Source organism: Triticum urartu, chromosome 2, assembly GCF_003073215.2.
Source record: "Triticum urartu cultivar G1812 chromosome 2, Tu2.1, whole genome shotgun sequence".
NCBI classification, from domain to species: domain Eukaryota; kingdom Viridiplantae; phylum Streptophyta; class Magnoliopsida; order Poales; family Poaceae; genus Triticum; species Triticum urartu.
The window spans coordinates 742,122,419-742,135,985 of NC_053023.1; the positions used below are offsets into that span (position 1 = coordinate 742,122,419).

At 43.7% G+C, this 13,567-nt stretch overlaps 1 protein-coding gene and 1 pseudogene across 1 annotated transcript; both read right to left on the reverse strand.

Annotated features, from left to right (window-relative positions):
• Positions 1-1,669: 1,669 nt before the first annotated feature.
• On the reverse strand, positions 1,670-2,262 carry LOC125534575 (annotated as a pseudogene).
• A 1,759-nt stretch (positions 2,263-4,021) lies between these two features.
• Positions 4,022-4,681, reverse strand: LOC125534576. The gene has a single exon (XM_048697764.1). The coding sequence runs from the start codon at positions 4,612-4,614 to the stop codon at positions 4,255-4,257; it is 360 nt and encodes a 119-aa protein (XP_048553721.1). The 5' UTR covers positions 4,615-4,681; the 3' UTR covers positions 4,022-4,254.
• Positions 4,682-13,567: the final 8,886 nt, after the last annotated feature.

Sequence of the window (13,567 nt, forward strand, 5' to 3'; positions counted from 1 at the left end):
CCCCCCCCAATGCATGGTGCTATGATGAGATAGCACTCATCACATAATTTTCAGCTCTTCCCATGCGATGATGCACTGTGGCTGAGTTGGCATCATGCAGAGAGGGTGTCACACTTGCTCTGTAATGGAGCTGGCAACCATTTATCTTAGAAACATATTGTTTAATGTCAGCGAGGATTATTAATCAAATCACCACAGACATATCATGTGATGCTTGCCTTGTTCAGGATATAAAGGCCTTGGTCAGAGGAGAAAGGAAGGTGATAGTTAATGCGATCAGGTGTAAAAATTCTATAGGTCATGAACTTGTTAGGATCGGTCGAGTTGATGTTAAGACCACAGTCTAGATAGGGTCTGGCCCAAATGGGGTTGTAAACCTTTGTGAATTGGATCGTTTTGATCCAGGTTAAGTTAATGGAAGTCCCTTCCCCCGAAAACGAAAAAAAACTTTTTTGTATTCTTGTACCTAGTTACACTTATTGATCCAAGTTTCGCTATCTTCCGTGTTTGTTAGATGCGAAATAAATTTTGTTTTGTCATAGCAAAATGACATTATTTATTAGAAAATAAAGTTATTAGTATAAATTCTGAATTTATTTTTTATATTATTGGACTATTGAATTATTAAAACGGATATAAAAATGAGAGTTTCATACACAATGAAAAAGGAAAAGCATGCAGCAAGACGCACATTTGCTTCTGACAACATAGTTACTATGTACTGAACAGAATGGCTTAGCATAATATTTTTTGAAAAGGTTATTTACTATTTGGGTTATACTATGTTATTGAAAATATGTTACTATGTTTTACTATTTGGGTTTTCTCCTCTTTTTTGTGTCAATGTCATTGCTGCTGGTACCCATTTTCGATGAGTTGTTTGCAATTTTCTTAATAATATTCTGCGTGACTTTGTACTGATTAATAGTTCTGTTAACGAAATCAGAGATTCAGTCTTTTCTTGAAAGTTTAAACCAACAATCTTTTACCTAAAAGCAACAATTTATCATTTGTGACAAAATTTTACATTTTCTGTACGAGCAAATTGTAGTTGTGAAATTTCATCACAAATTATAGTAAACAACAATTTGTCATCTACCTAAAAGCAACAATCATGGTGTTCTGCCTATATCCAAATTATCTAAATTGTAATTTGTTAGTACAAGCAAGCTGTTTTGCAAAACATCATAGCACAGAGTGCTCATGTCAGCGCGGCAAAGCGCACATATTGCTTCTAGCTAGTTCACTTCCAAATCACATTAATACACCCGCGGAACTCCCCTACCACGTCATTCAAGAGTAAGTGAGCCCCGATCCGGTACACATAGAACAAAGAAGCGCATTTCTATTTGCAAAAAGGAACCATAAGATACCACGAAGTAGTAAGCAAGCTACTTTCATGCCTAGAATGAGTTTATCGTCACTTGTTAGTACACGGATGGTTCAGCTAAACAACCCGTGAAATTTCTTCAAATTGCCATTTTTTTCTTTTTCTTCCTTTTGGAGATTCATAGTTATGTTTTCATTTTCAGCTACTATCAGCAGAACACCATGATCTTTTTGTAGTAGTACACTCTACACGGTACGAGGCAGTTGCAGCTAGCGTCTCACTATCGGTTCAAAAGACACAGACCAAGTCAAATTCAGTTCCAACTATTTTTGTCTTTGGGAGAGATGGATGCCAGTTGGACCAAGATTGGAATGCAACACTTGGAACAGGTTAAACTCAAAGTTGTCACTTCTTTATTTACTGCTGGCATTAGACTCTAGTACCAACCAACCAGACCAGCCAGACACCCCGTGATGAGACTCTACCTACTGGCAGGCGCTTACTCGTCGTCGTCTCCGCCGCCGCCGAAGAGCTCGGACCGGTAGTAGAGAAGGGCGAGGATGAGGATCAACATGACCACCATGCCGATGTGGGGATCCCCCGACGTGTAGCACGGCGTCGGGCGAGCCGCCGAACGCAAACACACCAGGGCCGTGATCCGAGGAGAGGAGGAGCAGGCCCACGGGGCCGAGCAGCTCGGCGATGGCATCGGTGACCGCCTCGCCGCGGCCACCCACGAAAAGCGGCCACGCAACCAGCAGCCCCACCACCACCGCCAGCAGCAGCCCATGTGGCGCCCCGCGCGGGCCAGCGTAGTACTGCTCGTCCGCCATTGACACCTCCTTGCTCTCTTGCTAGCAATCCTTGTCTCATCTGGCGACAATTGTGCGAGGCGTGGTAATGGTTGTGGCCAGTGGGTAGAGTACTCGAGCCTTTAGAGAGGGGTGGGAGTGTGACTAGTGCAGCGGAGCGGAGCGGAGCGGAGATAGGCTTGTGATGTAATGGGAGAGGGGCGGATATGACATGAAGGAAAAAAAGTGGTGGGGTGGTGGTAACGTAAGGCTACTGAAAGTGGGCACCAGGAAAGTTCTACTAAAGTTCAGACTAGTTTTTTTTCCTTAGAACTTTAGGTCAACTCTAGCCGATCCCCTATAAAATTGAGAAATTTCCGGCCGAGTAAAGTTTAGTGAAGTATATTTACTCCGCAAACTTTTGGCCGGACCTAGCCGATCCCTTAAATATAACGAAGTGTAATTTCGTTTTTTAACTTATGCATTCTAGTTCACATTACAACTACATATAAACTGCACACATATAGAAACTAAACATAAGTATGAAGGTTCAAGCAAATCACGAATATAGTTTGAGAAAGTTTTGAGAGCTCCCTGGTGCCCCTGCACCCTCATGAACAGTAAATTCAAAAAAGAAATGAAAAAAAATTAAAAATATGAAACTTTAGGGGATCAAATATGATCAAACTTTTGAAGTTCTTGTAAATTTTCAGCCACAGATAACTGTCGAGGTTCCCTAAAAAAAATACTGCTCAAAAGAGCACAAAGACTTTGAACACTGATTTTGGTTTTTTTAGGTGAGGGCTCCTCGAATGTTATTTGAAGCTGAAACTTTGCTGGTACGTTGAATGCTTTATCGTGTTTGTTGTTTCAAAGTTTCAGATTTTTTTTTTGTTTTTTTTTAATTTACATTTCATAGAGGGTGTAGGGCCACCCTGGTGTTGAAAGTCCTGTCTCATATAGTTTACAAACTGAATTCAAAGTTTACAAAACGAATTATTCAAATTTAAATACACCAAATGGTTCAAATGTAGCAAACAACATGAAAAAGCACAACTAGGAAGTACTACGAAAATTAAAGATTCATTCTTTTCTTGAAAGTTAAAACCAACGATCTTTTACCGAAAAGAAACAGTTTATGATTCAAGGTGAAATTTACATTTTCTATACGAGCAAGGGGATGAATATAGTGTGCCTGTATCCGTGGATGAGCTCATAACTCAGTGGTGGGAGCGCGGTGGTTTCGCCCCACTAACCTGGGTTCGACCTCTCTTCAGGTCAAATTTAGGTCTCACATTCTCTCTTAAACATAATCTCTAAAACATAATGCCGCTAGGTTCCTCCCCAGTTGGTCTATTCTTTTTTCAATGTGCCACTATCCAAATTATCCAAATTGTAATTTCTTAAATGCAAGCTCATTGCAAAACATCTTAGCACAGCGTGTGCAGTACATGATGCACTCCTGTCAGCGGGCACAACAAAGCACGCATGTTGCTTCTAGTTTGCTTCCAAATCACATCAGTACACCCGCGGAACTCCCCCACCGCGTCACTCATGAGTAACTGAGCCCGATCCAGTACATAGAGAACAGAGAAGCGCGTCTATTTGCAAAGAGGAACCATAAGATACCAAGTAGTAAGCAAGCTACGTTCCTGCCTCGGATGAGTTTATCGTCACTTGTTAGTACACGGATGTTTCAGAACTGACTTCAAATTGCCATTTTCGTTTCAATTTTTTTTCCTTTTGGAGATTCAAAGTTATGTTTTCATTTTCAGCTACTATCAACAAACTGAACACCATGAGCTTTTGGAGTAGTACACTACACGACACGAGGCAGTTGCAGCGTCTCATGCACTATCGATACAAAACGCACAGACCACGTCAAATTCAGTTCCAACTTTTTGTTTGTCTGTCTTTGGGCGCGTGAGATGGATGCCAATAGAACAAAGATTAGAATGCAACACTTGGAACAGGTTAAACGCAAAGTTGTCACTTTGTTATTTACTGCTGCCTGCTGGCCGGTGGTGCAGGATGCATGACTACCGACGACGAGGAGAGGCGGAAGAGAACAAGCACATGGAAAAGAAAACCCAACCAGCCACCCCGAGAAGAGACTCTACCTACTGCAGGCGCCTACTTGTCGTCGCCTCCGCCGCTGCCGAAGAGTGCCGACCGGTAGTAGAGGAGGGCGAGGATGAGGACCAGCATGAGCGCCACGCCGATGGGGGATCCCCCGACATGGTACACGGCGTCGGGCGAGCCGCCGTCGCAGGAGAGGAGGTGGATGAGGAGGAGGAGCCCCAGCGGGAGGAGGAGCAGGCCCACGGGGCCGAGCAGCTCGGCGATGGCTTTGGCGATGGTATCGATGACCGCCTCGCGGCTGCCACCCAGGAAAAGCGGCCACGCAACCAGCAGCCCCACCACCACCGCCAGCAGCAGCAAGTGCGGCGCCCCGGGCGGGCCAGCGTCGTTCTGCTCGTCCGCCATTGACATCGCCTTGCTCTCTTGCTAGCTGTCAGAGACCTTCCCCTTGTCTTGCCTGGCGACAATTGTGCGAGGCGTGGTAATGGCTGTGGCCTGTGGGCAGAATACTCAATCCTTTATAGAGAGGAGATAGGCGTGTGACGTAATGGGGGAGGGGCGGATCACATGAAGGAAAGCGGTGGGGTTGTGGTAACGCAAGGCCACTGAAAATGGGCCCCACGAAAGTTCCACGAAGGTTCAGGCTAGCTTTTTGGCTGCTACGGTATTTGGGTACTCGAATCCTTGCTTGCTGCTTTGAAACGTACAGCAGTACACCAGTCCAATATTTGCCAGCAAATAATACCCCCTCCGTCGCAAAATACTTGTCAGACAAAATGAATGTATCTAGACATATTTGAGTTCTGTATACATCCTTTTTTATCCATTTCTACGACAATTAATTCCGAATGGAGTAATAGAAATTAACAAATGTTAAAAGATCCACATCATCGTATTATGGTAATATTTTTTTCTAAAATAACTATTCAATGGATACCCAATTTGTACCGGGAAAAAACATGAAAAAATTCAGTATTTGTCAGGGTTTTAGCTTGTTGGCTTTAAAGACACAGTTTTTGCAGGAAAAATGATAGTGATTGACCAAAGAATAAGCAAAAGTTTAATTGGATATGCGATGTAGGGATCTCCATGCCTCCATATCCAACATAGATTAATGCTCTATCAATTAAGCTACATCTCTGTTCACATGCATTGCACTAATTTGTAATTATACTCGAACTATTTCCTTCCTAGCAAACAAAATTAAAAAACAGTATAACACAGCTACCTAGGAGCCTTCACAGCAATTTGACAGTCTCAGTCGTCGGATCCTCGAACGTGCGATGCAGATCAAAGTCAGGCGAGCCAGGACGCCCGTGCGCGTCGCAGCACCGTCTCGCGGGCCGCTGCTCCGCGGAACGACCTCGCGTTCCTCTCAGTAATCGGGCTGTTAAGGCCTACTTCTTTCCATTCATGCCAACAGCCCAAGTTCTCCAGGTTTCAGCGCTATCCCACCCCCGAACGAACGGTCTCTCTGTTCCTCCGCGCCGCCGTTCCTTCCTCACGACGGCGTTCCGCCGTGGGCAAGCTTATGCTCCGCAACTGCCTCCGTGCCAGTATGGTCCACCCGCCTTCTACTCTTCCTCCGTAGCCCCTTCCTTGTTGTTCTTAAATTTCATGTCTTGCAGTGTTCATGTATGACGGCTGCAGCAGCCGCCCGCCCCATCGGCTTCCACCGCCGGCTGTCCTCCTGCTCATCATCCTCCATGCCTTGCATCTGTACCGCACGCCCCTTCCCCTCCCGTAACCGAAGCTGAAACTCCATGTTCAACGGCTGCAACCTTTTCACACAGTGGACCAGACCAACGGAACATGCCGCATGTGGTTCATCGGCCATCCGATCCCTCTCATGAAACCCCAAGCTTAGACAAGCAGATGATGGCAGGCGGCGGGATGCCTTCTCGCCTTCTGTGCGCGGAAACATAGGCCAGATGATACACGCGAACACAACGTTGGGGCGATAGTTCTGCACTTCTGCTCTGCTCCGTTCTGCTTAGATCCAGGTGAGCATGTGACATCGTATTGCAGTGTCCTTCACGTACTTTCTATTTAATTTTCCTTGCAAGAAACTATGAGATGACGTTAATTTTTTGTCTCAGTTGTCCTTGAGTGATAAACGTCTAGAGTGGCTGTAGTGCGTGGATAACTTAGGTTTGAACGCTGTTGCTCAGACCTTGTGTCCCAATTATTCATGATTTGGTGCTATAACATCTACAGGCTTGGTTGAAAAGACGTGATGAGAAAACATTTCATTTGTTAGTCCCATTTCGAGGCTGTGGGGAAAGCGCATACTCAAATGGTGAGAGCATGATCATTATTTCTAAGCTGGAAGCTCATCGTGACAGACACTTATGATCGAGTTATATTTTATTTGCATCATGATATCGTAGTGGCATGAAAAAAGAGATAATTGTTCTCCTGTAGTTAACCATTCATCTCTTGCAAAGTCTAAACTTGGTTGTTATATATTTGTTTTGTGTGGGTCTGTATGACAGAACTATATTACATTGTGTGGAATCTTGCTTTTTCTTACATGGTAAAGATATGTATGCAAGCTGCAAGTGATAATGGTACTAGCAAAAAATAGTCATACCTATTAGTTAATATAATTCTCAGGTCCTTTTTCAGGTTTCCAGCCATTCTTCATTCTTTGTTTTATGATAGATAAACAATTTGACATTAACGCAACTACTAAAATTGTTGCAGAATTAGAAGGACAATTTTACTATTGCCTTTGCAACTGTGGGACTAATAGGGAAAGAATACAAAATTTCATGTTTCTTTCCTAAACGAGCGACAATTGCCATTGTATTCCCATGTAGTGAGAGGCGGCAAGAAAATGACAGACAACATAGGCTACCCCACACTTTTACTCTTGACCACCATCAATTAGTTCATCTCAGTATTCACCGTGTGCTGGTAATTGACTTTCAATTATGTTAATGTTTGTGCAGTTCGAAGGAACATCATCATGTGATCATGCAATGTCATAGACAACTACTCTGGTGACGCATGCCTTCTTACTGATTGAGAAGGAGATCATATACCGACTCATCAGATTTTTGGTAATTTGTGCCGCCATTGTCATTCACTCATATAACTGTGTGTTGTGCAGTAAAGATTTAGCAACTTTATGAAAATGAACCCCTTTTAGAGAAAGCAAAACATTAGCATAAAATTATTGGTATGTACATGATATTGTGCAGTAGATATTATATTTTTCTTTTAAACAGTTCGGTATCTTGGTGCCAGACATTAGTAGAGATATATGTCATAACTGGATTCTGGGATTGCACATTCAAGTGTTCATAAAATATTGATGTGATGATATTCATGATTTGTATTTACTTACATGATGTAGTTGTGATCACTGATTCCTCTGTCTCTCTATCTATGTAGAATAATTTAGACAATACAAATTTGTCATATGCTAATAATTATTATAGTTCCAAATTTATCGAATATTTTTATAGTTATTTTTCTAAGATGGACGGGCGCGGCAACGCGCGCCTTCAAGATCTAGTGGTTAACTAAGACAGACATGGTCACATATGGTGAATAGTACTTTTTGCACTTCGAGCAGAGCGGGCTGCCCTCCTCTGACTCCGGTGATGGTACGCCCCTCCCTCGCATCGAGCCCGACCGTTGGTACGAGGAAGTGGAGGACGACCAAGGCCATGGACGGCGCCAGACTCCAAGAGTGGCCTCCACGGGTTGCTATGGCATGCAACTCGGGGGCCCCAGGCACGACCATGACGACAACAACCGGGGAGGCCTCCACCGCTCGTGGAAGGACACCCTCCTGGGCAACTGGCACACCTCCAAGGACAAGGCGCCGACATATGATGAGGTAGAGCCAAGGAGGAGGAGCAGCACGGATATGAGCAGGCACCACTGGAGCGGCTCCAAGGGACGCATCACGTCGTGGTGTCTCTGGATGCTGGAACTAGCACCCACTGTTGCTACATTCGTCTCCGATCACAACTACGGCGAGCCGTTGCATCGGCGACGAATGCTGGAACCACATGGACAATTTGCTTCGGCCGGCAGCGTGTTTTGCTGCAAAGGGAGCGGAGCACCAGTGATACAGCCGTCGACCACGACGAGTCGCACCGAGGAGCAGTGACATCAATTAGCGGTACGGTGTTGTTGATGAGGCAGGGGAAGGTTGTGGATGGCAACGAGCCAAGGCGTTGTGGCTACTAATTCGAGTGAGGAGAGATACGATGTGTTTTGCGTGCAGGGGCGAAGTCCAGAGGCTGGTCGGATGGCTCGCGCATAGGCAGCCGGTCAAAATTTTGGCCGACCGACCGGCGCCTAGCGCTTAATTCAACTTCCCCTAAGAAGGGTTAATTCAGTTGAACTTTGCGAGAAAATAAAATGAGAGATATCGAAAAATAGTCCAAGATGGAAGGTATCAATCCCCCAGCCTGTTGCAAGCTTAGCTAAGAGCAGTGCCAATTGAGCTACATCCCCGTTTACATGTATTGTATTCATTAATTAATTATATACTACTACTTAATTTTAATTAAAGAAAGTGCCGTGTCACTTCTTCATTCTCATGACTATTCGGATGTTAAATTTCCCTTCCAAAAACCATTGATATAGGATGATTTTCCCCAAAGTATTGACGTAGATTTGAAAACTGATGAACCTTGTGTTTGAAAATGCTGGATATATACCAATAAAAAATACAGTGTGAAATAAAAAGTATGTGACACCTGTGCTTATCTACGCATGTTTTTTTAAGAACACAACACGGACGCGGGTGCTCACATATACACGTGTACAGTCACCTCTATGACACACACACACACACCTTACCCCTATGAGCACCTCCGAGAGACTGAGCTGACATATCATTTTGTGATTGACGAATCACCACAGCTGCCACGTAGTCAACGGGGATGTCTCCTTTCACTGAACGCGCATAGCCGGAAATTCTAAAATTAACACGTGAATCTAATCTACGGAAGGTAATCTCATTATTTATTCGCATTCTGTTTTTAGTGACCCATAACTCAATGCACTCCGTAATGCATTTCTCCTTTTGCAAAAAAAAGGATTTCTACATTCTTAAGTACCGATGATAGCTGAATAAAAATCTAAAATGTTAGTGTGCAAATTTTCAATGCTAGTTTTATTTACTACGAGCACAACAATTGGCGACTGAAAGTTGATCATATTTGTTAACAAAAATTTGTCAGCCCATGCATGGTGGCATTTTTTTTATCTTCTTGCTGGCTGATTTAATTTCATATTCGACGGGGACCTCTCCTTCCATTGAACACGCATCGCCGAAAATTCTAAATTTAACAAGTTGAATCAAATCTACGGAAGGTAATCTCATTATTTATTCGCATTCTGTTTTTAGTGACCCATAACTCAATGCACTCAGTAACACATTTCTCATTTCGCAAAAAAAGCATTTCTCCATTCTTAAGTACCGATGATAGCTAAATAAAAATCTAAAATGTTAGTATGCAAATGTAAAATGCTTGGTCCGTGTGAAAAATGCCAATGCTAGTTTTATTTACTACGAGCACAACAATTGGGGACTGAAAGTTGATCATATTTGTTAACAAAAAATTGTCAGCCCATGCATGGTGGCATTTTTTATCTTCTTGCTGGCTGATTTAATTTCGTAGTCGACGGGGACCTCTCCTTTCACTGAACATGCATCGTCGGAAATTCTAAAATTAACACGTTGAATCAAATCTACGGAAGGTAATCTCATTATTTATTTGCATTCTGTTTTTAGTGACCCATAACTCAATGCACTCCGTAACGCATTTCTCCATTCGCAAAAAAAAAGAAGCATTTCTCCATTCTTAAGTACCGATCATAGCTGAATAAAAATCTAAAATGTTAGTATGCAAATGTAAAATGATTGGTCCATGTGAAAAATGCCAATGCTAGTTTTATTTACTTCGAGCACAACAATTGGCGACTGAAAGTTGATCATATTTATTAACAAAAACTTATCAGCCCATGCACGGTGGCAAAAAAAATTATCTTCTTGCTGGCTTGCACGCAGGGAAAAAGGCAGCGATAAAACTATAAGTTGGAGATGCGAGGAATCGAACCCCGTGCCTCTATTCCGCATTGATTAGCGCTCTACCAATTGAGCTACAGCCCCTTTCACATTGGCTGCATTACTTCAACGGAATTTATATTAATTAACTGATTGCAATCAAGAAAAATACTGCCGTAAATATATATCCCAAGAAAAGCGTGAGTTTGTTTCTATGGAGTGATAAGGTTAGTTAAGCGGCAACCTGACCAGATTTTACGTGGTTTCTTTCAGATATGCCGACGTTACTCAGCGAGTCAGCGTACTGCACCATGCGTATTGTTCATGCAGGCATCAAAGTGATATATGCACCCAGCCAGATGGCTGTACTTAAACTAGTTTCTTCCAAACAAACAAAACAGTAAACCGAGACATGACGACACATGGCCAGTTCGGCCAACGAAGGGCACAGACTAAGTTGATTTGTGTGCTCGCTGAAGCTGGAGCTTCTCCTATCTATCTAATGAATTTGCGTGATAGCAACGCCAACGCTGCCCTCAGCCTCCAACTTCCATCCCATTTGAAGATCAAAGCAGCATCACATGCAGCGTCACAGATTTTTCCTTTTCTTTCATGCTTCCCGGTCATTTATGAAGGATAAAAAAATTATGCACGAAAAGTGAATCAAACGACAGAAGAAATACCAATTGAGCTACATCCCCATTCATATGTATTACACTAATTTGAGATTTTAATATTAATTATTTAATTACATGCGATCAAGCAAAATACTATTGGTCGTTAATATCCCAAGAAAAAGCCTGAGTTTGTTTTAATCCATTGATTAGTTAAAACTCCAACACACCTCTGATTTTACGTGGTTTGTTTAGATACGCACCCAAAACAGTTGATGTCTTCCTAACAAACAAACCAGTTAATCGATCACATACCTATCTTAGATAACCGCCACCCCTTCCGCTCCCTCCCTCGCCGTAGTTGGGTGGAAGCTGCGGGTGGCGGCTTGCCTTCCCAGCGACGGGCACGGCTGGGATGTTGCCACTGTGGCGGTGGTGTGCTTCGGTTCGGCGGATCCGCCCGGTGAGATGTGGAGGGGTGGCAGCCCCCAACTCTCATTATGGTGTTGTGATTCAGGTGGGTTTTGCCGCATACGTGGGGCGTCTCCCTCGGCCGACATCAATGTGGGTGCTGCGCGAGGCTCAGCCCCCTGTTAGGCGATGCTCTGCAGCGGCTTCATGGCGATACAACTGGGAGGGCGCCCGATCCGGTCGGGCTTATTGGATCTGACCCGTCGACATTGCCCGTTGGTGAGATGAGGTTCGCGGCGGCTCTCAGGTGTTGCTGCCGCACTGGCTTCTTGGGAGTTGTGCAGGTAGAGGAGGTGCACTGTGTTGTGGTTTCACGTGTGGTGTTGGGTTGTGCTTTGGGCGAAAGCTTGTTGGGCTCTTGTTGGTCGACGACATTGGCATCATGGACGTTGTATCACATCCTCGGAGGTGCCGCCGTCGAGTCCATCCTCTGCACACCCTCGGATCTAGTTCTTCTGGTGAAAGCCTATGGCCCGATCAGGCGACAGTGTCGACATCTATCACTTCCCTCTTTGGGGCGTCGTCTTGAAGACCTATGGATTCGTTCGCACTCTCGATGTGCTAGACACTCACTGTATTGCAGTTGGCAGGTGCCCGACCAGCAATATGGTGGTGTTGCACGCAATTTGGCAACGATGAGGGCCAGCGGTGCGCCACCTGTCGCAACCTGTGTGTTTTCTTTTTTCATAGATTTGTTTTTCAAAACGTTTTATCTCTTGAACCAAATCACAAACGATTTTCATAGTTGGATTTCTCACGTCGAGATCACCAAAACTGTATCCATTGTGAATAGGTTTCAACGTACTTTTTCATGAAAGAAAGGAACCAAATAAAAAACCAAAACAAAAACCTGGAAGCCAAAACAAAAGAAAATAAAAAACCATAATAAAAAAAGACCAAAACTGAAGAAATAAATGATACCCGAAAGCACAGTTGTGCTTTTTCATTTATTTTTTTAGGGAAGCACAATAGTGCATTTCCCTTTCCGGAAGCACATGCTGTACCTTTTCCTTTTTAGAAAGCACAGGTTGTGCTTCTCCTTTGTTTGAGAAACACAGACTATGACTCCTTTTTTCATGAAAGAATAGTTGTGCTTCTTGCAGAAACACTTGTTGTGCTTTAACACTGCTTCCTGAAAAAGTGAAAAAAGTAAATCTTACTGTTTCGCCAAAACTTAGGAAAAATAAGAAAATGATGAAAAGTAGAAAAAAAGCCATATAAAAAACAAAAACAAAAATCGGGTGCGCCCAACGTGTGACAAGTGCCGGCGAAAAAAGAGAAAGAAAACAGGAATGAGCAAAGTGAACACCTATTTGCTGGGCTGTCGCTTTTTTTGTTGGCGATATTGGGCCTGGCCTCCGGCTTGCAGGGGGTATGATGGACCCAAGAGTCAATCCATGCAGGGTGGCATAGTTTTTTTGTTATCTTCTTGCTGGCTAATGGTTTAATTTCGCGTGCTAAAAAATATGATTTAATTTCGCAGGAAACAAAAGCGATAAAAAATGAAGTTGGAGATGCGAGGAATCGAACCCCGTGCCTCTATTCCGCATTGATTAGCGCTCCACCAATTGAGCTACATCCCCTTTGGCCAAAAATACATTAATTCAAGCATTTAATATGAATTAACAGATTGCAAGCAAGGAAAATACTGGTCATAAATACTACTCCGGACGGAGGGAGTATATCCCAAGAAAAGCGCGAGTTTGTTTCCGGATCCAGATTTTACGTGTGGTTTCTTCAGATATGCCGATGCACCTAGTATGCCGTTTGTTCATGCAGGCGTGAAAGCTATATATGCACCATGCCATCAAGGAGGCTGTACTTAAACTAGTTTCTTCATATAACAAACAAAACATGACGACACATGGCCAGTTCAGTCAAACTAAGTCAATTTGTGTGCTCGGTACTATCCTATTCATCACACAAGATCAGGTTGGGTACAGACGATGACATCGCTGAAAGCTGGAGCTTCTCAGGCGACGTGGTCTTCGTCAACATGGTAGTGCCATCATGCACCCAATTTCTCATGCCGTGTGTTTTCAGCCCCGTATGTGCGCCGAAATGTTTCCCACACAATTTTCTCGTGCCATGTGTTTCCCGCATGGATCTTTCAGACGCAGAGGCCGGGGGTAATCCTCCTTTTCTAAAAAAAATGTGTTTCTCGCTGAATTCCTCATGTCATGTGTTTCCGCATGAAAGTTTCCCTCACAATTTCTAACGTTGTATATTTCCTGCCTGTTACCGG